Source organism: Phoenix dactylifera, unplaced genomic scaffold (assembly GCF_009389715.1).
Source record: "Phoenix dactylifera cultivar Barhee BC4 unplaced genomic scaffold, palm_55x_up_171113_PBpolish2nd_filt_p 000655F, whole genome shotgun sequence".
In the NCBI taxonomy this organism is placed as follows: domain Eukaryota; kingdom Viridiplantae; phylum Streptophyta; class Magnoliopsida; order Arecales; family Arecaceae; genus Phoenix; species Phoenix dactylifera.
The window spans coordinates 243,061-270,999 of NW_024068045.1; the positions used below are offsets into that span (position 1 = coordinate 243,061).

At 44.7% G+C, this 27,939-nt stretch overlaps 1 protein-coding gene across 10 annotated transcripts; it reads left to right on the forward strand.

Annotated features, from left to right (window-relative positions):
- LOC103696985 lies at window positions 1–27,939 on the forward strand. 10 transcript variants are annotated; one of them, XM_039119894.1, is made up of 6 exons: window positions 1–118; window positions 488–573; window positions 839–1,017; window positions 1,103–1,143; window positions 1,546–1,690; window positions 27,122–27,939. In XM_039119894.1, exons 4-6 carry the CDS (start codon window positions 1,112–1,114, stop codon window positions 27,386–27,388), a joined length of 444 nt encoding a protein of 147 aa, XP_038975822.1. In that variant the 5' UTR covers window positions 1–118; window positions 488–573; window positions 839–1,017; window positions 1,103–1,111; the 3' UTR covers window positions 27,389–27,939. The 10 variants fall into 10 exon arrangements, with proteins under 10 accessions (XP_038975822.1, XP_038975823.1, XP_038975818.1 ...); XM_039119895.1 differs by having other exon boundaries at window positions 845–1,017; XM_039119890.1 differs by having other exon boundaries at window positions 881–1,017.

Consider the following 27,939-nt stretch of genomic DNA (forward strand, 5'->3'; position numbering starts at 1 on the left):
GGGGCCTACCGCGCTTGGGTTCTATTCTCCGGTCTTTCGCTCCTTCTCGTTTCGTTCCGGGGCCGCGCAGAGGAGCAGCCGCTGCTCTCAGCTTTGCTTCTCTTCCCTTTTCTATCAGGTAACAGAAAGTCTACAGTTTCCCATCTGTTTCCTTCCGTGATTCGATCTTTTTGCCCCGATAATTCTAAGATTTCCATTTTCCAACGATCGAGTGAGTGTTCACAAAGTTTTTTTCCTGAGTCTTGGCGTCTCCGATCGTGTCCGTCCTTTTATTCTTCAACGTAATGGGTCTATTACCTGGGAGCTCTGGTTAGGGTGCTGGGCTTGAATCCGTTTTTTTGTCGATGAACAGGTTAGGGTTTTGTAAAAGAGGTTAGTTTTATTGCTTTTTTGCCCCTGAAAGTTCAAGGCGATTGGACAAAGAGGTTAGTTTTATTAGGAATGATTAAAACTGTTCCCCCTTTTATTTTCTTTGTTTTTAATCTAGATTCATGGGAAATAGCCATATGCTGTGACTACATAAAACATGTTTCCGCGGCTTGGTCAGATCAATGCCACTGTTGATCCATTCTGGTATGCTTCCCTTATGCGTGATCCCATTGCTTTACGCTAAATTTCTGCCTACCGTTATGATGCTTATTGTATTTTGATTATGATTTTCTCGTCTGTCTGTTAAAATGAACAGAAAGATTTACATAAACGGGGAAGAAAATCTTACAGCCCCGTCCCCCTCTTCTTTTTCTTCTTCTAATTTCTTCGTTATGCCCTTATATTGCTTATATGTGTTATACTATAGCCTCTCATCATTATTTTGAATGAGATTTTTATTTTTGAAAAGATTCAGATCAAATCTTTCTTGATTTGTTCTTTATACGCCAAGGTTGAAGTGGCCAAAACAAAGAATCCAACTGTCTTCTTGGATGTGGCGATTGGTGGAGGTCCTTCAAGAAGGATGGTCTTTGAGGTACTAAGCTGATTCGTGCCGGTTCATCTAGTAGCGGGTACATCTAGTAGCGGGTACTGCTCTGCTTTGCTGTGCTCTTCTCTGCTCTTCATTTGTTCATCAAAATGCCTCACTGAAGCGTTCCATTCCTGTGAGCAGGTTCTCTCGATGGCCAGCTTTAAAGCTCAAAAGTTCCTCAGGTGACCTAACCCAGCTATTGCCATTCTCAAATCTTCCATGTTGGTTTTTCTGGTTGTTTCCTCTTCCCCTTTGTAATTTGTGGAAGAACAAGGATCGTGGTATACTTGATAACTCCTATCCCTTGTGCTTCTAAAAAGAGATGAAGGCAGATCTTAATTGATCAATTCACTGGAAAAAATAATTGAAACAGAAAGTTTAAATATATTTGGTGCAATCTTTGGTTTCTTTAGCTTGCCAAGTCTATGAAATGCGTCGCAGAAAGTTTGAAGCCACACCGAATCATGAATTTCTTTTTTTGTTGTTTGGATTGCTGTCCCACATGTTTTTGATTGGTTATTTTCTCAAACTGATTCGTTGATTCTAATACTTGTTTTTCATTATATTTTTGGTTTGCTGTTTAGGAAAATTGGGTTGGGAAAGGAGGATCTTTACTTCTGGAAGCAGATGGGGAAGGCTATGCTCTACACGTACACAATCTTTGGACTTGCTTGGTTGTGGAACGAAACATCTCCACTTGGTTGGTGGACGCTTAAGCCTCGACCAAAGGTGAAACTTCCCCTTCATTTGTTTCATTTTGAGGAACATGTGCATGCTGACAACAATTCATTCCTTTGGATTGAGGATGTAAATCTACTTGCTCAGAACTTAGCAAACTAAGTGTTGCTAGTACTTTGAATTGAATGTAGAACCTATTTTTTTCTTCCACTTCTTAAATTAAGCTTACAATTTGTAATCATTAATGCTGAAACCTTTGAACTTCCTGTATCCAAACAATTGTTTCTGCCTCTGCTTTCAATATGAAGCTCATAACATCATGATGCTACACAGTTATAATAGACGTAGACAACATATTTATCGTTACATGCTTATCTTACATTGGATACTCAATAGGATATATGGAGAGGAACATTAGCTTTTGGTAGTTTGATGTCAAGAAGCTCAGTTAAATCATATGAGTTTACAAAGCAAAATTAACATATATCTTTTAATCTTTAAATGGGTATGCATATATCTGCTTGCATGTTTACATATCACTTGGAATTCCTAGTTTTTTGCTGAAGCTGATGTGATGGTACAGTTTATTTAAAAATAGTTGGCAGTGGCAACAATTGTTTTGAGTGAGAGATGCTGCATATGCTTGCATTCATTGTGGTTTTGCAAGAAGTTTATTGCAAAAAATAGAAGTAGTAGAATACAGGCAGGGAATAAAAATCGTTAGATCTACTTTCCCAAAAACTTAATGTTGGCCCAACTAGGCAACCCGGGGGGGGGGGGGGGGGGGGGTTGAATTGGGCTTATTAAAAAAAAATGAATATAAAAATCAAGTTTGTAAATGTATGCAAATTGCAAAAATAATGAGAATTTAAAGCTTTATGCAAATTGACAACTAGAGTGCAAGAGGTGAAATCTTATGTGTATGGGTATGCTATGATAAACTTAAAGCAAGATAAGCAAAGAAAAAGAGAAGAAATAAGACACCGAAACTTAAAGTGGTTCGGCCAATGCCTACTCCACTACTCAAGGACCTCTCTTGATATTCACTATGCACTAGCCTTCAAGGTGCTAGTAACCTTTACACAAAAATCTCTTTCCCTCAAAACAATTTTGTTTTGAGTCAAAAGTCCATCAACTTCTTCCAAGAAATCTACTCGATCCCTCACTCTCAAAACCATGAAGGCTCTCTCACCTTCTCACAACAAATATGTGAGACACACCCAAGGTGTGTAATAACTCTCAAGGAGTTGGATTTATAAATGAAGCTCACAAAGAAAGAAAGAAGAGAGAAAGGAAGCTTGACGAATTAAAATCTTCTCTTGTTCTCCAATATAGGCTGAGCTAGAATGCTCTCTCTTTTATCTCTTGATTTTTCTTTCAAACTCTATAGAACTCTCTCTCTCTCTCTTGCTGCAATTTGAAGTATGAACCTTATTTTATAGGCTTGAGAAGCCATTTTTCCGTTTGAAACAATTTGAAGCTTTGGATATTCTTTTTCAACACATTTAATGCAGGCAGATTCGGGTCAGATTTAGTTTTCTGCTTTGTAGCACCTTTTTGATGAATCAAAAGGCTGCATTTGACTTAGTGGCTAGAGACAAGTTGTAGCCCTTTAAGTTATCTTTTCAACCTGACAAAAATCATCTCAAAAGGACATTTGGTTGAAAAGTTACAGCTAAAAGAGTAAACATATGTTAGCCTGAATTTCAGCTATGGATAGATAGATTGCAGATCCTATTACTCATAGCTAATGTTTAAATTTGAAAATATATTGAATATAAAAGTTTTAGATAAATAAGTCTTCTTTCCGGTTCAATAAAAAATGCATTAATATTATATTCTAATAAAAAGTTATGCCAAAACTACTAACACACATTCAGAATTCTAGCATCTGCCTTCAAAAGAGATCTCAATTCCTAATTTTCATTCGTTTGCTATAATCATAATAATGAACTAAATTCATTTGTTTGTTGTCATTCAAATTAAATAGTAAACTGTTGAAACCAGGGTCTGCTGAATCGACCTGTACTGGTCGGTTCAGCCCGAACCGGACCGGTCCCGACTGGCACCGGTCCGGTTCCGGGGTATAAAACGGTTCCGACCCAATATGGGTCGAAACCGTTCGGTTCGATGCTCACCGGTTCGGTGCTGGATTTTAGTGAAGTGCCACAGCGCTGGCCAGAGGCACTTTCAAAGTGCCACACTGTGGCACTTTTCAAAGTGCCGCTTTGTGCGGCACTTCAATCGAAAGTGCCGCTTTGTGCGGCACTTCAATCGAAAGTGCCGGTTTGTGCGGCACTTTGAAAGTGCTGCGCTGTGGCTCACAGTGGCACTTTTCAAAGTGCCACAGTGCCTCAACGGTTGGCTATAAAAGCCGACCGAATGCTGAAGTCAAATCCATCAGCTTAGATGAAGGAAAGACAGAGAGAAAGGAGGAGGAAAAGAAGAGAAAGGCAAAGACAAAGGCATGAAAAAAAATTAGAAAGGTCGGAGAGCGTCGTTTTTCTTGAAGAAAAATCCAGCAAAAACTAAATAAGGTAAAATTTGTTTTCCCTACATTGTTTTTTTAATATTTCATTTAAATTGCTTAAAAAAATTAAGTCAAAAATTGCAAAAAAATAGGAAATGATTCAATGATTCTATTTCGTCTTAAATTTTTTATATGTTGTCAATATATGGACGATGTTAATGGTGACATTAACTTTTGTTTTTACAGAATTTATATAATTTAAAATTTAATTAAAAAATTTAAACATTAATTTTTAATTAAAAAATAGAAATTGAAAAAAATTAATGTGGTTGTAGGAATGGAGCCGTCAAGGAGAGGGCAACCCTAAGAGCGTAATATTGGCTGGGAGCATGGGAAGATGCTCGGTGAACGGTACCAGTTTCAGTGCAATTATTGCCACAAGTGCTTCAAAGGAGGAGGAGTAACCAGATTAAAGCAGTACTTAGCCGGTAATTCTCGTGAGATATCTGCATGCTCGGAGTGCCCACCGAGCACCCGTCAGCTGATGAGAAAAAATCTCGTTGAGATCAAAGCAGCCAAGGAGAGGGCTGCCAAGCAAAAAGCGGAGGTGGAACGCCAAGCTGCAGAAGCACCTTCCTATCACTTGATGGAGTTACAGGAGGTCGAGGGTCCAGATGAGGAGGAGGCACAGATCCAGGCTGCCATGCGGGCGAGTCTGGATGATCGGTGGCAGCAGGAGGAGGTGGCGAGGCATCGGGCTCGATTTGGGCCCTCGTTTTTCGAGTCGGGCGCCGGTTCTGATGGAAGCAGACAAGATCCAGAGTTTCAAAGGACAACTTCAGTCAGGAAGGGCGAGGGCAGAGGACGTAGCCGGATTGCATATATCCTGGGTGGTTTTGGTGGCCGAAAGAAATCTTCCGGAGGGATTCCACTAGGTGCGTCAATCCATGATGTAGATCCGCATGCCTTCCCCAGGAGAGTTTCGAAGCAGCAAAGGGTAGACACAATGTAGAAGGAGAAGAAGAAGGATATGTGGCGAGCTATTGGATCCTGGTTCCACTTCAGCCATATTCCAGCGAATGCTGCAGACAATACATACTACAAGTCTGCCATTTCTGCCATACAGTCTGCCGGTCCCGGTGTCGATCCTCCAGGCCCGAGGGACATCTACGGTGAGCTTCTTGACAATAATAAGGAGGAGCTAGAGAATTGGATTGGCTCATATAAGAGCAAGTGGCCTACATATGGGCTCACTCTGATGTGTGATGGTTGGACCGGTCCGATAAAGCGGGCCATCATCAACTTTGTGACATACTATGATACGAAGACTTTCTTCCACAAGTCAGTTGATGCTTCGGATAAGGTGCACAACGCCTCATACATCCTCAGACTTATGGAGGAGGTGATTGATCATATTGGAGAGGAGAATATCGTGCAGGTCGTCACTGATAACGGGCCGCAATATAAGTTGGCCGGGCAGGTCTTGATGGAGCGGCGACCACAAATTGTCTGGACTCAATGTGCTGCACATTGCATCGACCTCATTCTGATGGATATTGGAAAGATCCGTAGGGTGCAACATACGGTGGAGATAGCCCAATGCATCACCAGGTATATTTATAGCCATACTTGGGTTCTTTCATTAATGAGAAAGTATGCAGGGGGAGAAATTCTTAGACCAGGAGTTAACACGGTTTGCTACGAATTACATTGCACTTGATAGCCTTATCGAGAAGAAAGGAGCCCTACGTCAGATGTTTGTTAATCCCGAGTGGCAGGAAAGTAGATATGCCCAGGCCGGCGCTGAAGGAAGTAGGATGGAAGACTTGGTAAGCAGGCAGTCATTCTGGCAGCGGGCCAATGCGATAGTCAAGGCTATCAAATCATTATATGAAGTGCTGCGGGCCGTGGATAGCGAGAGGTACCCCCAGATGGGCTTTTTGTATCACATGATGGAGAATGTAAAGGTTCAGATCATGGAGGCAGATGTAGCCCATGCCCAGGAGTACATCGACATCATTGAGCGGCGGTGGGGAGCCCAAATGGGTAGAAAATTGCATCTAGCAGGTAAGCGATAATATTGATAATTATACTGATTGATATATTTGTATAATTATACTAAGATGGTGTCATCTATGTGCAGCATACTATCTGATCTCCGGTTTCAGTATGAGAGTGGAATTGGTAGGGATGATGAACTTCTTCATGCTCTGCGTAATGTTATTTATAAGATGGAGCCTGATCCAGAAGTTGCCGCGTCATGTATAGAAGAGGTAACTATGATTTAGTAACATATGTAAATATATCAGATCTTATATTATTGACATACTACAACAAGCTTCTTTCCACAGACCAAATTATTTAGAAAGGGCAGCCATAGCTTTGGACAGCGACCAACTGTCATGAGCAAGACAACTATGAATCCAGGTACAATACAAATCTGCAAAACATTTTTGCATCTGAATTATCTTCAACTATGAGGCCATCATATATGTAAAATGTAATTATCTTCAATATTTTTACAGCTGAATGGTGGATTCATTTTGGCGGATTCGCAAAAAATCTTAAGCGGATAGCTATCCGGATCCTCTCCCAAATGGTCTCCTCGAGTGGCTGTGAGCGCAACTGGTCCACCTTCGGCCTCATCCACAACAAACAGAGGAACCGTTTGACACAAAAGCGCCTCAACGACCTAGTTTATGTGCACTACAATCTGCGGTTGAGGCTAAAATGCATTTAGGAGGAAGTGGAGCTCAAGTATGCAGATCCCATCTATAGGACTTTTACAGATGATGATGATAATCCTATGCTCGATGGCTTGTGGCCCAGCAGCAGGAGCCCGAGCTTGATGAGCCAGGATCGCCTCGACGACCAGCCAGCATCATAGCTACCGAGGCTATGGTCGATTCACAGCAATGGGCTGAGCGCAACATTCCACGCACTCCTACAGCTGATATGACGTGGCTAGAGGGAAGCCAGTCACCGCATGACTGGTACGACGCTCCCGTTCAGAAAGATGATCCTCTCATGCGAGGACGAGGACGCTCTACTACCCAGTCGACTCGATCAGGAGGGCGTCAATCCGAGCAAACAAGAAAAGGAAAGGAAAGGGCCCCAATGGAGAGTGTCGAGGAGGAGACTTGGACCAACAGCGATGAAGGTTCTGGTGGAGATGGATCTACTAGCCATGGAGGAAGTGGAGGATAGTATGGTACTACTTATGAGACACAGCTGGAGGGAGGTTTTCGATACACCGGTGAGTCTCAGTTTACACATGCTACACAAGATACGGACCACGGTAGGCCGTCTGATATAGGCCGGTCAGATACCATTGCATATCGAAGAAGAGCTCCTCGAGGTCGTTCAAGAGGCCAGGATGCAGCTGCAGATGACCTCCCATGTGGAGTCGGATCCATTGATGTATCAAGTTCCGAGTCTTCCTATTATCCGCGGCCTCAGCCAGCCTATGGATATGGTGTATCGGAGTCATCTTTCGGTGGCTACTACCCTGCGCAGCCTGGAGGGTCTTACAGGTCGGATTTTGGTGCTGGCATATTCGGATGGGCCCCTTATCAAGACACCTCTTAGAGCCAGAGCTTCAGCGAGAGATCCGAGAGTTCTTATGACCCAACACGCATTCCTCGAGGATTGAGCATACAAGACTACAATGCCGCTTGGTTAGAGGGATGGGTTGATCTGCCTCCATATTATGTTGATGATCCAGATATTGACAAGAAACATCGCCACTCGACCCGATTTTAGATATTCGAGAGTGCTTTAAATATATGTAATTGATTGTATCTTAATTTGAAAATTTTTTATGTTCTTCATCTCATTATTTGAATCATTTGGAAGTAATAAGTTGCATCATCTAGTTTTAACCTTAAACTTAAACATAAAAACATCCAAAAAATATCCAAAAATAAAAGAACTACAAAAAAAAACGACGATGGGGTCGAAACCAGGCCGAATGTGCCCTATTGGTACGGTATCTGTTCGGCTCGGTTCGGTTCGGCACTGGTACCGTACCGATACCGGAGCCGACCGGTACGTCGGTACGATCGGTACCACGAACCTTGGTTGAAACCATGGGTTTAACAATCTTCTCCTTTTTGATGATGACAAACAATATATGTTGACAAACAATGGATGCAAACTTATATATATTATTTTTTTTCAAATAGCATCTCTTGGTATTAATCATATATCTTCTCCCCCTTTTAGCATCAAAAAAAAGAAATATCAAATCTAAAAAAATATTGATGTGATATCAAAGTAAATCAAATAATTGTTCATGAATCAATCTTATTTGATAACATTTATTCTCTTCCTAAATAATTGCATTTTAGCACATGAGAAGAGAACAACATGAATTCTAATTCATCAAGATATAGAGAGATTGATAAGATTTAAAGTTATGCACAATATCTCCCCCTATCTATATGCATAGCATAGAAAAATATTTTTTAAAAAATATTATTTTTCAAAAGGATTAGACGTACCAAGTTCTTTTCTAATATAACAAAATCTTTCTTCGTTAAGAGGTTTTGTAAAAATATCCGCCAATTGGTAATCAGTACTAATAAATTATTTTCTTTTTAAACATGATCTCTTATAAATGATGTCTAATTTCAATATGTTTGGTTTTAGAATGTTGAATAGAATTTTTAGTTAAATTAATTGCACTAGCATTATCACATTTAATAGAAATATGAGAGAAATGAAATTCAAAATTTTCTAATTGTTGTTTCATCCATAAAATTTGAGTACAGTAACTACCGGCGGCAATATATTCGGTTTTGGCCGTAGATAAAGCTACCGAATTTTGCTTTTTACTAAACCAAGTTACTAGAGAATGTCCAAAAAATTGACAAGAACCACTAGTAATTTTTCGATTAATTTTACAACCCGCAAAATCCGCATCGGAGAAATCAATAAGATAAAAAAAATATTTTTATAATACCATAATCCTAATTTTTGAGTGTCCAATAAATATCAAAAATTACGTTTCACGGCAATCATGTGAGATTCTTTTGGACATGATTAAAATCTAGCACACATACAAACACTACATATAATATCCGGTTTGGTTAAATAGTGTAAAGTGCCAATCATACCTCGATATTTTCTATCATCTATCAGCTTACCATTTTCATCTTTGTCTAGCTTAGTTGATGGACTTATTGGGGTTCCAATTGGTTTTGCATTTTTCATTCCAAACCTTTTAAGCAAATCCTTTATGTACTTGGATTGATTAATGAAAATGCCTTCCTTTAGTTGCTTGATTTAGAGTCCAAGAAAGTAGTTTGACTCTCCCATCATGCTCATCTCAAATTCACCTTGCATACACTTAACAAAATTTTTGTACAAGCTTTCATTTGGAGCACCGAATATAATATCATCAACATAAACTTGAACAATGAGCATGTCATATTTTTTAATTTTATAAAAAGTGTAGTATCTAGTTTTTCTCTTGTAAAATCATTATCAATAAAAAATTTACTTAATCTTTCATACCATGCTCTAGGTGTTTGTTTTAAACCATACAAAGCTTTTGAAAGTTTAAAAATATGATTTGGAAATTCATAATCTTGATCTTTTATTTTCAAAGATTTATTTTCATGCTTTATATCATTTGAAGATGAAATTTCTAACTTTGAAGATAGTTCTTTGACTTTCTTTTTCAAAACTTCATTCTCATTTTTCAAAACTTAATTTTCATTAGAAAGAGAAGAAACGATCTTTTTAAAAGAAACATTTCTCAGGCCAAGTTTTCTAAATTCGTTATCCAATTCTTCAAAAGTATTTTGCAATTCATCATATGAGAAATTGTTATCCATAGAATCACATGCCTCATTATCTTCTTTTGCCATGAAGCAAAGATTAGCAAGCTTATTATCATTTTTTTCATCGGAGCTACTTGAATCACTTTCGCCCCATGCCGCTACCATGGCTTTTTTCTTATCCTTCTTACTTGATTTCTTTAATTGAGGACAATCATATTTGATATGGCCCGGCTTCTTACATTGGTAACATATGATTTTATTTTTGGCCGCATCTCACTGTTGAAATCTTTTTGCCCCTTGCTTTCTTTTACTTAGAAATCTTTTAAATTTCTTTGTAAGCAAAGCAAGATCCTCATCTTCTTCACTTGATTCGTCGGTGATGGATGATTGAAGAGCTAAGCCTTTCTTTCTTTTGCTATCATCCTCCTTCGGCTTCATGGATAGCTCATGGGTCATGAGAGAATCCGAAAGCTCATCCAAGTTAAGCTTTGTAAGATCTTTTGCCTCTTGTATTGCGGTGATTTTTGGCTTCCAACTTTTTGGCAAAGACCTAAGAATCTTTCTCACCATTTCAATATTAGTATAAGATTTATCAAGAGATTTCAAAGCATTAGTAATATTGGTAAATCTAGTAAACATGTTGGAAATAGATTCTTCGGCATTCATCTTAAAGAGTTCATAACTATGCACAAGCATGCTAATTTTTGACTCTTTAACTTGATTAGTACCTTCATGAGTTACTTCTAATCTATCCCATATTTCTTTAGCCGTTTCACATGCAGAATTTCTATTGAACTCATTAGGATCTAATGCACAATACAACAAGTTCATGGCTTTAGCATTCATTTGAATATGTTTCACATCAATTTTATCCCATTCATTTTCAGACTTGGTATTTTAGGCTCATTTACAATGACCTTATATAATTCATAATCTACAGCTTGGATATATATTCACATTCTAGTCTTCCAATAGTTATAGTTTAAACCACTAAACAAAGATGGCCTATTGGTCGATTGACCTTCGGTAAGAGAGGTTCCTACTATAGTTTCCATTTTCTACTTTAAGACAGTTAAGTCTATAAATAGAGCCCTTGCTCTGATACTAATTGTTGGCCCAACTAGGCAACCCAAGGGGGGGGTGAATTGGGTTTATAAAAAAAAAAATATAAAAGTCAAGTTTGTAAATGTATGCAAATTGCAAAAATTATGAAACATTTAAAGCTTTATGCAAATTGAAAACTAGAGTGCAAGAGGTGAAATTTTATGTGTATGAGCATGCTATGATAAACTTAAAGTGAGATAAGCAAAGAAAATAGAGAAGAAATAAGACACCGAAATTTAAAGTGGTTCGGCTAATGCCTACTCCACTACTCAAGGATCTCTCTTGATATTCACTAGTGTTGGGGGAAAAACCCCAAGTCATACCGCCACGGAGGCGCTCGGCCAAAGAGCGCCGACCAGGAGGATGCTCGGCCAAAGAATGCCGACCAGGAAGGCGCTCGACTAAAGGGCGCCGACCGGAGAGAGCGCCAAGAGGCGCCCAATCAAAATAATCAAGTAGAGATGCTCGGATAGGAAGAGCCGACCAGCGGACGCCGACCAGAGAAGCGCTCAACTAGAAAGCGCTGACTAGAGAGAGCGCCAAATAGAGGCGCTCGGCTAGAAGGTGCTCGCCCAAAGGGCGCCGACCAGGAGTACTCGAAGCAACCCCGCCACAGGGCGCCCCTCTGGGCGACCAGCTCGGCTCGGCACCCTTGCCGAGCCGATGCCTTAACTAATACTCCTCCCCGCCAAGCTTTCTCGAAAGGTCCGGCGGCTATACACGCGACTCTACTATAGCCTGCCACTATCTCCAAGCCATCAAGGCATAAGATCTCTGCAGGTATTCGGCACGACCTGCCATTAATGCATGAGACTCCCTCAAGTCTCCGATGCACCCAGTCATTTAATGAGCACGGCCCAAGACGATCTCCGGATCACTGAACCATCAGAGCGTATGGCTCTCCCTGACCGCCGGTTCATTCGGTAATAAATGCACTTACCATCCACGGACCCCAGGCCCACCACAGCCGGCGGTTCAACCACTCCAACAGGTCCGATCGACCGTGACAACTCCCTGATTCCGGTCCGATTCGGTCCCGTTCTCCACTACGCCATTAATGGGCCAAATCGTGCCCAATTATTACAAAAGAGGACAAACCTCCTGTCACCTCCCAGGTAACAAAAATCCTTCTATAAAAGGAAACCTGGGGGGAAAAGGAGGGGGGCGGCCCGGACAGAACCCTCCTGGACCGGGTGAAAAGAAGCAAACAGCACAGACACAATAGAGGAGATCACCCTCTTCATCTTCTTCATCTTATCCAAATATTCCTGCTGTCTTCTCCATATACTCTCTTCCTTGCTCTCTACACATATCTGCCCCCCTCTGATTTAAGCATTGGAGGGCCGGCGCCGGGGAGCCCGGCCACCGGCTTTTTGCAGGACTTACACCCCTCCAGGAGGACGTCACCAGTCGGAGCGCCGCCGACCACCGTCCCTGCAGCGAAGCTCCTCCTTCCCCGGCTTCGCGGTAGCCCCCGGGTCCAATTTCCAGCAACACACTAGCTTTCAAGGTGCTAGTAACCTTTACACAAAAATCTCTTCCTCTCAAAAAAACTTTGTTTTGAGTCAAGAAGTCCATCGACTTCTTCCAAGAGATCTACTCGATCCCTCACTCTCAAAACCACGAAGGCTCTCTCACCTTCTCACAACAAATATGTGAGACACACCCAAGGTGTGTAATAACTCTTAAGGAGTTGGATTTATAAATGAAGCTCACAAAGAAAGAAAGAAGAGAGAAAGGAAGCTTGACGAATTAAAATCTTCTCTTGTTCTCCAATATAGGCTGAACTAGAATGCTCTCTTTTTTATCTTCTGATTTTTTCTTTCAAACTCTATGGAACTCTCTCTCTTGCTGCAATTTGAAGTATGAACCTCTTTTTATAGGCTTGAGAAGCCATTTTTCCGTTTGAAACAATTTAAAGCTTAGGGAATTCTTTTTCAACACATTTAATGTAGGCAGATTCGGGTCAGATTTGGTTCCCTGCTTTGCAGCACCTTTTGATGAATCAAAAGGCTGCATTTGACTTAGTGGCTAGAGACAAGTTGTAGCCCTTTAAGTTATCTCTCCAATCTGACAAGAATCATCTCAAAAGGACATTTGGTTGAAAAGTTACAGCTAAAAAAGTAAACATATATCGGCCTGAATTACAGCTATGGATAGATAGATTGCAGATCTTATTACTCATAGCCAATATTCAAATAGTAAACAAGAATTGCATATAAAAGTTTTAGATAAATAAGTCTTCTTTCCAGTTTAACAAGAATTGCATTAATATTATATTTTAATAAAAAGTTATGTCAAAAATATTAACACACGTTCAGAATTCCAGCATCTGCCTTTAAAAAAAATCTCAATTTCTAATTTTTATTCATTTGCTATAATCATAATAATGAACTAAATTCATTTGTTTGTTATCATCAAAATCAAATAGTAACTTGTTGAAACCATAGGGTTAACACTTAAAATCATTCAAAATTCAGTAGAGGGTAAAAAAATGCAAAACATTTTTACCTAATAGTATAATCTCACTGTTTGTTATTGCCTTAGGAATCAAGAAATTGCCAAGTATTGAACATATCAAGAGTTCAAAACACTATGTTATATTAACATATGTTCAAGTCTTCAATATGCTGGGGTCAATTTTCTGTTTTCTGTTTGCTATTATTATTTTACTATTTATTGGGTTTAACTAACATATGGTTGCTATTGTTTATTTATTGGGGCCACATATCATATGTAGAGGGCTCAGTTGTGTTGACAAGGTGGTGAATCAACTAAAAAATGCGACCTCATTATTAAGTTGTATGTGGCCCCTTTTTGGAGGGCTCTCCAATAGGAAAACAAAGAAAAAGAAGAGATAAAACAGGGAGGGAGGCGGAAGAACGTTCCAAACCCTGTGGGCATCCATATGATACCTTCTAAGCCCTATCTTTCTCTTCTTCTTTCTTTCCCTAATGCAGTCATTTTGGCATTCTTGTTAGGATTTCTTTTAATGTTTTGTTAGAATTTGCTTATTTATATGAGTTACAACCTGTGCATAAGATAAATGATAGAAAAGACTTTTGGCATTTTCTTCTTTCTTTCATCTCTTATTATTCTTCTCCTCTCCACTTAAATCAATTTTCTCTTGCCTCTTACACATTATCTTTGTTCTTATATTATTAAAATCTCTTCCTTACTGAATACTTGTTTTGAAAGATAAGATCATATCTAATTTGATATTAACATTTGTTGCTGGTGGTCCAAACCGAGAACGATTGGCACAGCGGTGTGAACGGGGTTCCGTTTGAGTTGCCTTGGTTGGTGTTGATTGCGCTCCACCTTCCACCGGGAAACCTGCAAGCAAGCCTCGCACCACCACTGGGGTAGTGGGGGCCCTCCGACGATCAAGTCAGAGGAGATTGGAGGAGAAGGAGAGATAATAGTAGCAAGTAAGAGAATGCTCTGGAAGTTCTTGCTTACCCCCCCTCCTCCTCCCAGCCGCATATATACCAGGCTGGGGGGTCTTTCAGGGGGGTTCGTCATCGTGGGGCACGATGGAGCTGCCACTGACACGGCCGTTACAGGGCGTCGTGGGGCAGCGCTGGGTACGGCCATGACAGGGCGTAGTGGAGCTCCGCCTTGTACGGCTGTTACAGGGGATCGTGGAGCAGCGCCAGATACAACCGTTGCAGGGAGTAGTGGAGCAGGAGGCTGCGGCGTGCCTCTGGGGAATAGCCTGTCGTTGTCGAGAGATATCCGACTCGGGGTCGGGCTGCGGAGACGAAGATGTCCGACTCGGGGTCGGATTGCTGGATCAAGGGGCAGCCGACTCGGGGTCGGGCTGCGGAGCCGAAGATGTCCGACTCGGGGTCGGATTGCTGGATCAAGGGGCTGCCGACTCGGGGTCGGGCTGCGGAGCCGAAGATGTCCGACTCGGGGTCGGATTGCTGGATCAAGGGGCTGCCGTAGTCTTCCTGGGCGCGCGTGCCGGTCACGTGGGGCATGGTGGCTAAGTTCCTCCGTAACAGTAGCCCCCCACTTCCGAGCCTGGAACCAGAAGGGGAACGGGTGAAGGGAGTGATGCTTCGAGATTGCCGCCATCCCTCGGAGAGGCGCGCGTGCTTCGAGCTCCCCGCCTTCTTCTTTTTAACTCTTGGTAGCGTCTCGCTGACTCCCGACTCTTGAAATTCTTCTGGCGCTAGGCCAGGCATCCGAGGGTTGGGCCTCAGGGAATTCTTCCGGCGCTAAGCCAGGCATCCGAGGGTTGGGCCTCAGGAAATTCTTCCGGCACTAGGCCAGGCATCCGAGGGTTGGGCCTCAGAAAATTCTTCCGGCACTAGGCCAGGCATCCGAGGGTTAGGCCTCAGGAAATTCTTCCGGCACTAGGCCAGGCATCCGAGGGTTAGGCCTCAGGAAATTCTTCCGGCACTAGGCCAGGCATCCGAGGGTTAGGCCTCAGGAAATTCTTCCGGCGCTAGGCCAGGCATCCGAGGGTTAGGCCTCAGGAAATTCTTCCGGCGCTAGGCCAGGCATCCGAGGGTTAGGCCTCAGGAACTTCTTCCGGCGCTAAGCCAGGCATCCGAGGGTTAGGCCTCAGGAACTTCTTCCGGCGCTAAGCCAGGCATCCGAGGGTTAGGCCTCAGGAGCTTCTTCCGGCGCTAAGCCAGGCATCCGAGGGTTAGGCCTCAGGAAATTCCGCTCGTTGGTCGGCCAAGGCTGGCGCAAGCCGAGGCGACCGGTCGGGGCTTCAGGCTAGTTTGCTCCCGGGATGATCATCGGGTTAGCCTGGCATCCGAGGGCCAAGCCTCGGGAGATTCCGCTCGTTGGTCGGCCAAGGCTGGCGCAAGCCGAGGCGACCGGTCGGGGCTTCAGGCTAGTCTGCTCCCGGGATGATCATCGGGTTAGCCTGGCATCTGAGGGTTGTCAGGCCTCAGGAGATTCCGCTCGTTGGTCGGCCAAGGCTGGCGCAAGCCGAGGCGACCGGTCGGGGCTTCAGGCTAGTCTGCTCCCGGGATGATCATCGGGTTAGCCTGGCATCTGAGGGTTGTCAGGCCTCAGGAAATTCCGCTCGTTGGTCGGCCAAGGCTGGCGCAAGCTGAGGCGACCGGTCGGGGCTTCAGGCTAGTCTGCTCCCGGGATGATCATCGGGTTAGCCTGGCATCTGAGGGTTGTCAGGCCTCAGGAAATTCCGCTCGTTGGTCGGCCAAGGCTGGCGCAAGCCGAGGCGACCGGTCGGGGCTTCAGGCTAGTCTGCTCCCGGGATGATCATCGGGTTAGCCTGGCATCCGAGGGCCGAGCCTCGGGAAATTCCGCTCGTTGGTCGGCCAAGGCTGGCGCAAGCCGAGGCGACCGGTCGGGGTTTCAGGCTAGTCTGCTCCCGGGATGATCATCGGGTTAGCCTGGCATCCGAGGGCCAAGCCTCGGGAAATTCCGCTCGTTGGTCGGCCAAGGCTGGCGCAAGCCGAGGCGACCGGTTGGGGCTTCAGGCTAGTCTGCTCCCGGGATGATCATCGGGTTAGCCTGGCATCCGAGGGCCGAGCCTCGGAAAATTCCGCTCGTTGGTCGGCCAAGGCTGGCGCAAGCCGAGGCGACCGGTCGGGGCTTCATGCTAGTCTGCTCCCGGGATGATCATCGGGTTAGCCTGGCATCCGAGGGCCGAGCCTCGGGAAATTCCGCTGGTCGTGCGCCTGTTGCTTGCCGCCCGACGGGATTTCTCCGTGGCCAGCTGCGATCGTGTTTCTCCTCCTCTCCAAGCGTCGCCTGGGGAACACCAGATGGGCATTAAATGCTAATTGAGGGGTTACCTGGGAAATCGGATCGCCAGTTGCTGCTTGCGAGGAGTGTCAGTTAAGCGGCCGCGATACGCGCGTTCTTCGAGGCGGATTCGGCCTGGGCGCGAGCGGAGATATGTGGACCTAGGGGTACAGGCCACCCGGAGTGTCCTGCACAAAAAATGCGATTAAGGAGAATAACGCTTAGGAAATCGCGGGAAGATACGCCTCGAGAGTCGGATCGGCTCCGGATTCAATGCGCCCGCATTTATTGGAGCCACCCGCATCGGAACGACCGGGGGGCCGCAGTTTGGCTATAAATATAGGTGCAGGTGCGATGGAGCCTGCCAAGCCGGAGCTGTTCAGGTTGCCATGGATCGTGGGCCTCCTCTCCGGCGCATGGTTGAGAGACCCCTACCGAAGGAACGGGAGGCGCGCCCTTCGCGACTTCCGCCAACTAGCCGTTTCATCTGGGATCAACAAGGAGGTTCTCCCCGGCGGAACTCCGCTCTAGGCGTTTCATCCGGGATCACGTCTCCCCTCCTTGAAGTTCAGCCTCCCGATTGAGCTCCGCGCCAGACGCTTGATCCGGGACCGCGCCTCCATATGCTCTTCTCCCTTGTATCCCTTCTCTCCCCTAACACTGGGGAGGACCGGAATATCCCTTGGAGGTGGCGTTCCCCTGGAGGCAGCGGGAGCTTCTTCTGCGGCGGCTCCTCGTCTTTTTCGTGAGGCGTGGATGGCGCCTCTGGGTAGGAGCAGTGTGGACTTCTCCTTCGTCCACTTCTTCTTCATCCGCGCCGGCTCTTCGTCTTTTTCGTGAGACGTCGATGGCGCCTCCGGTTGGAAGCACCCACTTCCGGTGGGATTGCAGCCGCTTCGGATGGAGGTTTCGGGATCCCAGATCTTCAGCTCCTCGGAGTCTCTACCTCTTCTTTATTTTCTTTACACCCTAATTCCCCTCTGGGAATTCCTTGTAATCACACGAGCACGCCATTGTAACCAGAAATTATTGAAATGAAAAGTGTTATACATTTTTGAACTGTCTTTCTGGCATTGTTGTTCTACTGGTAATACATCCGCAGGTTAGCGGAATTCCAGCTCCTTGGAATTTCTCGACCATCTAGGGCCTCCAACTGGTAGGAGCCAGGTCGGTTTACCAAGCGAACCCTATACGGGCCTTCCCAATTTGGCGCTAGCTTCCCACCTTCCGCAGGTTGAGATGCTTTAGCTCGCCTTAGCACCAGATCTCCGATTCTGAAAAGCTTCGGTCGGACCTTGGAGTTGTAATATCGGGCCATCCTCCGCTGATACATCGCCATCCGAACCTGCGCCATTTCCCTCGCTTCTTCCAAGAGATCCAGGTTCCCTCGGAGTTGCTCCGAATTGGCCTCGGGTCGGTGCGCGGCCACCCGAGGTGAGGGGAGTCCGAGCTCCACGGGGACGACCGCTTCCGTGCCATAGGTTAGGCTGAATGGCGTCTCCCCGGTAGGGGTCCGATGCGTGGTCCGATACGCCCAATAGGACATTCTTGAGTTCTTCGACCCAAGCTTGCCCTGTCCGACCGATTCGCGCCTTAATTCCTTGGAGGATCGTCCGATTTGTGACCTCGGCCTCACCGTTGGTTTGGGGATGCGACACAGATGTGAACCGATGCTCGATCCCGAACTCCTCGCAGAAGTCACGGAAATGCTTGTTGTCGAACTGTCGACCATTATCCGAGATGAGGACCCGAGGTACCCCAAATCGGACAATGATGTTCTTCTTCACGAACTTCCGGACTTGCGCCTCCGTGATAGTGGCCAGCGGCTCTGCTTCTACCCACTTGGTGAAGTAGTCGATTGCAACAATCAAAAATTTTCACTGGGCTGAAGCGACGGGGAATGGTCCGAGGATATCCATTCCCCACTGGGCGAAGGGCCAGGGTGCAGTGATTGGTGCCAAGGGGACAGAAGGGACTCTTTGGACGTTGGCGTGGCGCTGGCAGGCGCCGCATTTCCGCACGTGATCCTTCGAGTCCTCCAACAAGGTAGGCCAATAATAGCCTTGCCTCATGATCTTGTGCGCTAAGGACCTAGCCCCCTGCGTTCCTCACGGGCCGTGAGCAGCCCCCAGTGATAGTGTGGATCACGCCCGTAATGGGTCGATTCTGCTCCCGAGGCTCCGGAGGAGCCGGGTCGGCTGGACGCTTCACATATCGTCCGAGACGCCCCCGGCGGATGAGAGCCTCGATCTCGTCCCGAAGCTGGAAGCAGTCTTCGGTGTCGTGGCCGTGGTCCCGGTGGTACTCACAGTACGCCCGAGAGGGCCTCCTCCCAGGAATCTTCTTCATCTGTCTCGGGACCGGGAGGTCCTCCCGCCCCTTGATTTCCATGAGGATCTGGGTCCGGGGAGTCAGGAGAGGAGTGTACCGGCTGAAACGTCGGGGCGGAGAACGTGGGCGTGGGGCGCCGTGGTTCCTCGCCGGCGACGGGCTTCTGCGCCGACGCTGGGGCGTCGGGCTCCTCCTCTGGCGTGCCTCTTTTCGCCTTTTCTTCCCGAGCTTTGGAGGGATCTCGGCGGCCTCCTTGCTCCGGTGGGCGGCCGCCTCCTCGGCGTCCGCATACTGGTTCGCCCGGGACAACAGCTCCGGGAAGCTCCTCGGCAGGCGTTTGTCCAGGGAGAAGGTGAGTCTGCCCTTCCGGAAGCCACGCTTCAGGGCTGAAAGAGCCACCTCCTGGCTCAGGTTCCGGACTTCCAGCGTAGCCTTGTTGAAGCGGGTAAGATAATCCGCAAGCTTTTCCCCTCGTTTTGCCGGACATCAAAGAGGGAGTCGGAGACCAGTCGCCGCCGGCTACTGACGGCGAAATGGGTGATGAAGAGGCGAGTAAACTGGTCGAAGGACTGGATTGAGTTAGCCTCCAAGCCGGCGAACCACGCCCTTGCCGGGCCACGGAGGGTCGCCGGGAAGGCCTTGCAGAGGAGAGGATCTGATGCTCCGTGGAGGAGCATAAGGGTCCTGAAACTCTCGACGTGATCCCGCGGGTCCGCCGCCCCGTCATAGGGCTCGATCGCCGGCATTTTAAACCCCGGTGGATTCGGGGTCCGCAGGATCCTCGAGGCAAGCGCCGGCTGGGAGGAGATCTCCAAGTCGGCGAAGGGATCTTTGGAGTGGCCCTTTAGGACCTGGAGTTGTCGGTGGAGATCGTCCACCCGCCGGTCCAGGGAGCGCGACCGATGGGTGGGAGACAAGGAGCACCGAGAGGGGGACCGACTGGAGCGCGGGTTCCTTGAGGACTGGGGGATCTGGGAACGCGCCCGGGCCCGCCTCTCGTACCCCGCGCAGCTCCGATGGGAAGGTCCCGGCAGAATGGACCGTGCTCGAGAATCTTCCTCGCGCCGGCGCTCCTCCCCATGGGAGAGGAAGGAGCGCGGGTTGAGGAGGACAGGTGAGCGCTCAGGGAGCAGCGGCTCCTGGGCCCGCTGCGGCGCCCGAGACATCACACCCTGCAGGTTCTGCACTGCCTCCGCGAGGGTGCGAACCTGCTGGGCTAACTGGTCGAACTGAGCGGCTTCGACCATCTGAATGGGAGGTGGAGCGGTGGAGTGTTGCTGAGAATGTGTTGGAGACGCAGCGGCCTCCCGGCCGGAGGCGCGAGAGGCCCCGCGACCGGAGGCATTGGAAGCTCCACGACCACCTCGCCGTGCCATTACGATCGCTCTGAGATTCGGCCCTTCCTCTAGCGCCAACTGTTGCTGGTGGTCCAAACCGAGAACGATTGGCACAGCGGTGTGAACGGGGTTCCGTTTGAGTTGCCTTGGTTGGTGTTGATTGCGCTCCACCTTCCACCGGGAAACCTGCAAGCAAGCCTCGCACCACCACTGGGGTAGTGGGGGCCCTCCGACGATCAAGTCAGAGGAGATTGGAGGAGAAGGAGAGATAATAGTAGCAAGTAAGAGAATGCTCTGGAAGTTCTTGCTTACCCCCCCTCCTCCTCCCAGCCGCTTATATACCAGGCTGGGGGGTCTTTCAGGGGGGTTCGTCATCGTGGGGCACGATGGAGCTGCCACTGACACGGCCGTTACAGGGCGTCGTGGGGCAGCGCTGGGTACGGCCATGACAGGGCGTAGTGGAGCTCCGCCTTGTACGGCTGTTACAGGGGATCGTGGAGCAGCGCCAGATACAACCGTTGCAGGGAGTAGTGGAGCAGGAGGCTGCGGCGTGCCTCTGGGGAATAGCCTGTCGTTGTCGAGAGATGTCCGACTCGGGGTCGGGCTGCGGAGACGAAGATGTCCGACTCGGGGTCGGATTGCTGGATCAAGGGGCAGCCGACTCGGGGTCGGGCTGCGGAGCCGAAGATGTCCGACTCGGGGTCGGATTGTTGGATCAAGGGGCTGCCGACTCGGGGTCGGGCTGCGGAGCCGAAGATGTCCGACTCGGGGTCGGATTGCTGGATCAAGGGGCTGCCGTAGTCTTCCTGGGCGCGCGTGCCGGTCACGTGGGGCATGGTGGCTAAGTTCCCCCGTAACAACATTATTTCTACAAATTAAAATAATCTCTATAATTCAATTCTACCTTGGATTGCATCATTATGGCTTTTCTAGATACTTAGAACACTAATTTATCCACAACCTCACCTCTTTTCATTGATGGTGTTAATATTTGTAAACCTGTAAAAGCACAAGTGAGATAGCTTTAGTATACCATTGGAAGTAGAAAATAGGAAAGGAGCAACTCAACTCAACTCACCTAAGCCTTTATCCTAAAGTAGTTGGGTTGGCTACATGAATCCTTTTCTAACACAGTGGGAAAGGAAAAAGGGGCGATTTGATCAACAAGGTCATACTTCAAAGATCAACACACAAATAGAAATAAATTGGATTGAAGAACCCTTCGCTTGGTGAAGGAAATTCTCTCGAAAAGAATTTTATTACTATCTCAAAAGGATACCACATATAATGTATTAGACACATATAAATAGGACATGATCTCTTAACCCTAATAAATCATTTGGCTTCTCATTGGAAAACTTCAATGGCCTCCCCTCTAAGCTAAGAACAACCCCTTTACCCACATGCGAAGCATCCCACTCCACTTCGAAAAGCTTTTGAAAATCTGGGAATGCGAGAATTAGAGCTTTAGTCATCAATGTTTTGATCTGCTTGAAGGCCATTTGTGCTGATTTTGTCTGCTAATAGCTAGCTTCTTTCAAGCATTCAGTGATAGAACTCATGATGGAACTAAAATTCCTTATGAACCTCCTGTAAAAATTTGCCAGCCCACGGAAAATATGAACATCTCCATGGATTGTGGTGTAGGCCACTCTTTTATAGCTCACACTTTCTCAAGATCAGGTTTCAAGCCATCTGCTGACACAACAAAACCAAGAAACACCACCTCATCGCACAAGAAAGAGTATTTCTTCAAATTGATATAGAGCTTCACCTTGCGAAGAATCTCCATAACTTCACGTAAATGAATCAAATGCTCTTCTCTAGTTCGAGTATAAATCAATATGTCATCAAAGTACACAACTATAGATGATCCTGAAAAAGGTTTAAGTACCTCTATCATAACTTGCATAAAGCTGCTGGGGGCATTGGACAGTCCAAACTGCATCAGTATCCCCTTGTAAAGTACATCTAGTGTTTTGAAGGCAATCTTTCATTCGTCACCGCTTCTCAATTTGATTTGGTGATAATCACCTCTCAAATCAATCTTAGAAACACTCTTGAACCTGTCAACTAATCGAGCATGTCTTCTAGGCAAGGAATGGGAAATCACTATTTGACAATTATCTTGTTTATGGCACAATTGTCCATTCATCCTCCATAAGCTATCATTTTTGGTGTATGCAAAGCTGGAATAACATAAGGACTGTTGCTTTCACACACCAAAACCTTTGCAATTGAGTCCTCTACTTGCTTTTGCGTTCCAGCATGTTGTAGCAGTGGCATTCTATAAGCTGGTAGGTTTGGTAAAGATGTTCTCATGACCAAATCGATGGCATGTTGGATGCTCCTCATTGGCGGTAAACTCTTTGGTGGAACATTACAAGCCAGCTCCTTGAAGTCTCCCAATAGTTGTTGAATTTCTAGCGGATAATCATCAAATTCTAGTGGCTGCTTATCCTCTAGAATTTTACCAACCAGTGCATGCATAATTCCCAATTCTTTGTTTGCAACTTCAAACTTCTCGGAGTCAAAAATCCACTAACCTTGCTATCCTTAGGGGTATTAATGGCTTCTTCCCTAAGAGGATGCAAAGTATAGTTCTTGTTTCCTCTGAGAAATAGATAAGTGTAGGCACTACATCACACAACCTCATCTTCAATGTTGCCACCCATTGTAAATTTAACTAAGCGTTGGAAAGCAACAGGTACTTCATTCCCTTTCTGAAACCATGCAATTTTTTAGGGGTTGGGATGCATTTTAGTAAGCAGCTTCAAGTTTTCCAACCTATTTTGAAACAAGGTTGTCACTACTACCTGCATCAAGAATGACATTGCATGCCTTGCCACCACAAAACACGAGTACGAAAAATATCACGCCTTCTCCAATCTTCTTTCTCATCTATAGGTGTTGCCTTCATGCGGTGCACTGCCAAAGGCTGCCCTTCTACCGGATATATGTCAACATCATCTACTTCATCATTGGGCTTATCAAATTTTGGATCCGGAAAAGCTGCTTCTTCCTCCTCGAGTTCTGCCATGTTGACCCTTCGCTGTGGGCAAGTAGGAAGTATGTCCTTTTCCTCATAGAGAAACAATGTAATTGCAGCTTGCTGTCCATCTTATTGGAACTTGAACCATAGCTGTTTTGTTCACCATATCTTACTAGATCTTTTCCCTTCTCACCCCTGTCAATATTAGCAATGTACTTGCCACCTATCTAGCTAGATGCATCAGCTTCTTGATCCATCTTTGGAGCTTTTTGTCTATTCAAAATCTCTCCATTGCACCCTCAATCCTTCTTGACAAAGGCCTCTTGCACCAAAACGCCATACTCACCTTTTTGCCATTACGGCATATTATCAAGCATGTTCTAGGTTGAACAAACAAACCACTCCCATCTCATCTCTATTGGATTGATTTAATCCAACAAGATAACGAGATGTCACTTGCTCATTCATCATGTTTAAACCAACCCTCATAGAGAGATTCTCAAATTCGGAAGTGCAGTCGACTGTCATTCCTTTTTGTTTTAATGTGTGGAAGTTCTCATACAACTTCATCATGCAATCAGCTGGCAAAAATTGTTTATGCAACTTTGATTTTATGGGTTCCCATGTGCCGACTTTTAACTTTTTTTGCCGAGGATGCTGATCTTCAACTGTCTTCCACCATTGAAGTGCACCTTTAGTTTCAGCTTCATAAGCACCTCCTTTCTATCTTCAACCTTAGGTTTTCTCTCAAAGTAAGTCCTTAAGCTAGCCTCCAGTCCAAATAATCCTCCGCATGCATTTTTCCATTGAAATTAGAAACCTCTACCTTGATTCCTCCTCCATTGAAATCAAGTGCATGTACTAGCCTCTCTTCCAATCTACCTCCATACTACTTGATTAGTGGGTCCAATATCATGGAAGGGATATTCCTCTTTTTCTAAAATCTTCATTCCTGGTGTTATTGTTCGGTATGTCCAGGGGTTCACAGTCACCTTCCGGAATCTCCATATGGGCTTCCGGACATTCCTGTTGTTGAAGGGATTGCATAGCCCATGACAAATATTCAATCATACGCCTCATCTCAGCCATATCTCATTGTCCTTGATGTCCTGTATGTCTTCTACCTCTTCTACGTCCCGCCATGGCTTTGATACCAATTTGACGCAGCAAGAATAGAATTCCAACATGAACAGAAGAGATTACAGCAAAGAAGTTGTAAAATTAAATTTGGAATAAAAGAATTCTGGGTTCAAGAGCCCTAGGAATTCTTTTATCTGTATCATTCTCATCAGATGGCTGAAGCGCCTACAAAGACTCTTAATAGACCTTTATACCATGTCTCTAACAACCCTATCATCACATCCCTTCATCACATGAGGTTTTATTAAATTTTAGCCATCCAAGTTCATTAAAAGGTCACATGCAAGTCACTTGACCTTTCAAATGACTTGGAACATAACTATTGGCTGAAACTTAAAAGAAAACATTAGACATAACATGACATAAGATGAAGACTACTCTTAATAGCTAATAAGCTGGTCTATTGGACTTAATGGGCCCAATTAGACTTAAAAGTTCTCTTAGATTCTCCTGCATCAACTCTCCTCTTGGCCATTGTATCTATTAGTTCCATCGATCTCCACTTAGCCCACACCAGTCCATCAGGGTATGAGAACCTTGCTTGCTTCTCACCACATTTGGGCATCAATGTGGCACGTCACTTCTGAGAAGTGCCCTAGTTAACACTTCGCACTTTTCACTACACCAGGGATCCTAGGCAACCTATCGCTAGTAGGGAATGCCCCAGTATATTCTTAGGATTCATGTTAGTTGTTACTGTAGTTTTACGCTAACTGACAATTTACCATGACCATCCTCTTTTATCTGGACTTGGGCTTAGCTATGTACGAAACAAAGGCGGAGTTAGAACTAGAAAGGTACAACTAATAATTTTTATTTGCATGATAATGGCATTTAAGATTTTGAATCTTCAAATAGTGTGTTGTGAATCCAAATGCATGCCTTGATAAGTTGCCTAACTATCCATCCAAGATGAAGTTATCGAAGGAAATTGATTGGACCTCCTCCTTCCTAGCAGCCAAATTCTAGGTTTCCTCATCTTTGCTACCTTTGACTCGCACTAGACCCTAAACCTTAGGTTTACTTGGTTCTTTTTTAACTTTGGCATGGAAACCAATTTATCATCAATTTAGATCTTTGATTGATATCCCTATCCGAGAAAAATTAGGGCATGCAATACTAGCAGTTAGTTGAATAAATATGTAAAAAATCTATTTATATTGTTAGCAATTTCTGCTTTCCTTTTTGTTGAATGAAAGTATTAGGCAAGGTTTACGAAGCTGGTGCTGAGAATCATAATGGTACATTATTAGTTCAATATGTATGTTATGCAATCTAGACCTAGATAGACTTCCAATACTTTTTTTCTCTCAATCATGATACCGCTCGAAATTGGGCCTAGTTCGGCTCATATGCTGAACCAAATCTCCGTATCTTGCTGATATGGTATGGGTCGTACAATAGACTTTTCTTAGAACTATTGGAGATATGGCTAGGGAGGACCTTGAGCTTCAATATTTTTTATAAATAAATAGCACATAATTCACCTTGAACCTGGTTCCTGTCCTAAAATGTTTTTCCAAGCTCAAATATGCTACGCTGCACTTGTGCATAATTTGATATACATGTTTCTCTAAAGTGTTGATAACTCTATTAGACCTTCTTTTCCAATAGCTACTCTTTTAACTATTTTTACAATAATGTCAAATTTATACTTGTTGATATTCTTAACTTTTTCCCATGTTGATCCCTACTTTTTCAAACTAACCATGGTTTATCAGATGGAATGCCCTTCCTATTGGTTATGTCAACCTTATAATATTATTATTCTAGATAGGTCCCAATGGTTGCAGCCTTGGCAAACAGGACCATGTGACAGATAATAAAGTAGGGAGCTTCTTTAGGACTACTTTGGGTAAGTCTAGTCTATTGTAGAATGAAAGAATTCTTCGTTCTTAATAACTTTTTGGCTTGTCTTGGTGCACCTCCACATCCCTGGTCTTCATCTTTTGACATCTTTTTAAGGAAAAGTGTGGCATGGATAAGTGAAGAAGAGATCTATTGAAAATCTATGATCTCACTCATTTCTCAATTATCCTTCATTAAGCTCCGTCAAATATCACACACTTTGAATTTCTCAAAATATAACATACTTGGCTTATCTGTTGAATTTTCCTTTTTTAAGACATTTAGAGTTAGTTTAATCTTTTGTCAATAACCTAATTACATTTGTCTGAATTTGACCCTTCAGCTTCTAGTTTGTATGTGTCTGGGCGCACACACAATGCATGTGTTTTCCTGCAAGTCCATCTGCGCATTTGATGCATGCATGTTTCATCTACAAAAAAGTTGCACCACTTTCATCCTGATTTGTGAGTTCATTTTAGCACATGATCAGCTTGATTACAATAATGTGATTATGATGAACATGCCGACGACTCAGTATACTTATCCTTTCTCTCTTTTTTCATAAGAGGTGAACCTTTGCCTTTTTGTATGAGCATCATATTGGTATATTTAGAAGACTTTAAAGACAGCAGGTGTCTGCAGCTTTTGTTTCAGTATGATAGCATATTTTTCAAAAAGAAAGTGATTTTGTTGTTCATTAGATAGCAAATTATGAAGGCAATTACCCATTGTATCCAGGAAGAGAAAGAGATGGCTCATCTGTATGAGCGCAGGAGGTTTCCCTACCCAGGTGACAAAGAGGCAGTTGAGGAATTCATTAAAAGTGGAGGCACTCTTGGCACCACCATTGGACCCAAAGGATTTATAGATTTTGACAAGGATTCTGACAACATGCAAAAACAATTGCAGTCTAAGAAATTTGAGCAGGAAGCTCAGAAGCTATGGTTTCGCATGAGGAATGAGGTCATATCGGAGCTCCAAGAGAAGGGTTTTGATGTTGAGTAAGGATGCTTAACTGAACAAAAAAGATTGAAGAGGCTTGACCAAAGCAAGCAGAGACCAAGTATTTACCAAACTGTTTCAAGGAGTTATCGCTAATATTTTGGTTTTGCATGTGCTTATTCAGTTTCTTTTTCTTGGCTTCTTTAGTGTTTTAGGTTGGTGGGTCAAAATTGGTATGGCATGAAATGAAACTTATTGTATTTAAGTTATTTACCATATTGCTCTCCTGCAATAACAAAAGCAGAACTAATGATACTTCTCGTACGCCATTATCAGAGCCTAAAATCGACAGTGGATGTATATTGGTATAATGTGGATTCTTTTGCCTATGGGGTGGAAGAGCAGTAGGCTACATAGCATGGGGGCTGGTTCTCTTCTATATCCCCCATATTCTAGTGAAGGTGAGATTAGTTTAAGTGTCTTAGTACAACTAGCGGAGATTACTTCCTTGATTGGGTACATGTTTATGCATTCAATATTTGTCAACTGCTCTTGGCTATCTGTGATTTCCACTTTGAACAGCTTTGATGCATTATGAATCACAATGAATTTGA

What these genes read in the sequence shown, in the direction of transcription:
- LOC103696985 (XM_039119894.1), top strand. Translation starts at nt 1,112, where the DNA reads ATGGCCAGCTTTAAAGCTCAAAAGTTCCTCAG. An exon ending in AAAGCTCAAAAGTTCCTCAG is followed by an intron (nt 1,144 to 1,545) that starts GTGACCTAACCC and finishes TTTGCTGTTTAG; the next exon opens with GAAAATTGGGTTGGGAAAGG. An exon ending in CGCTTAAGCCTCGACCAAAG is followed by an intron (nt 1,691 to 27,121) that starts GTGAAACTTCCC and finishes CATTGTATCCAG; the next exon opens with GAAGAGAAAGAGATGGCTCA.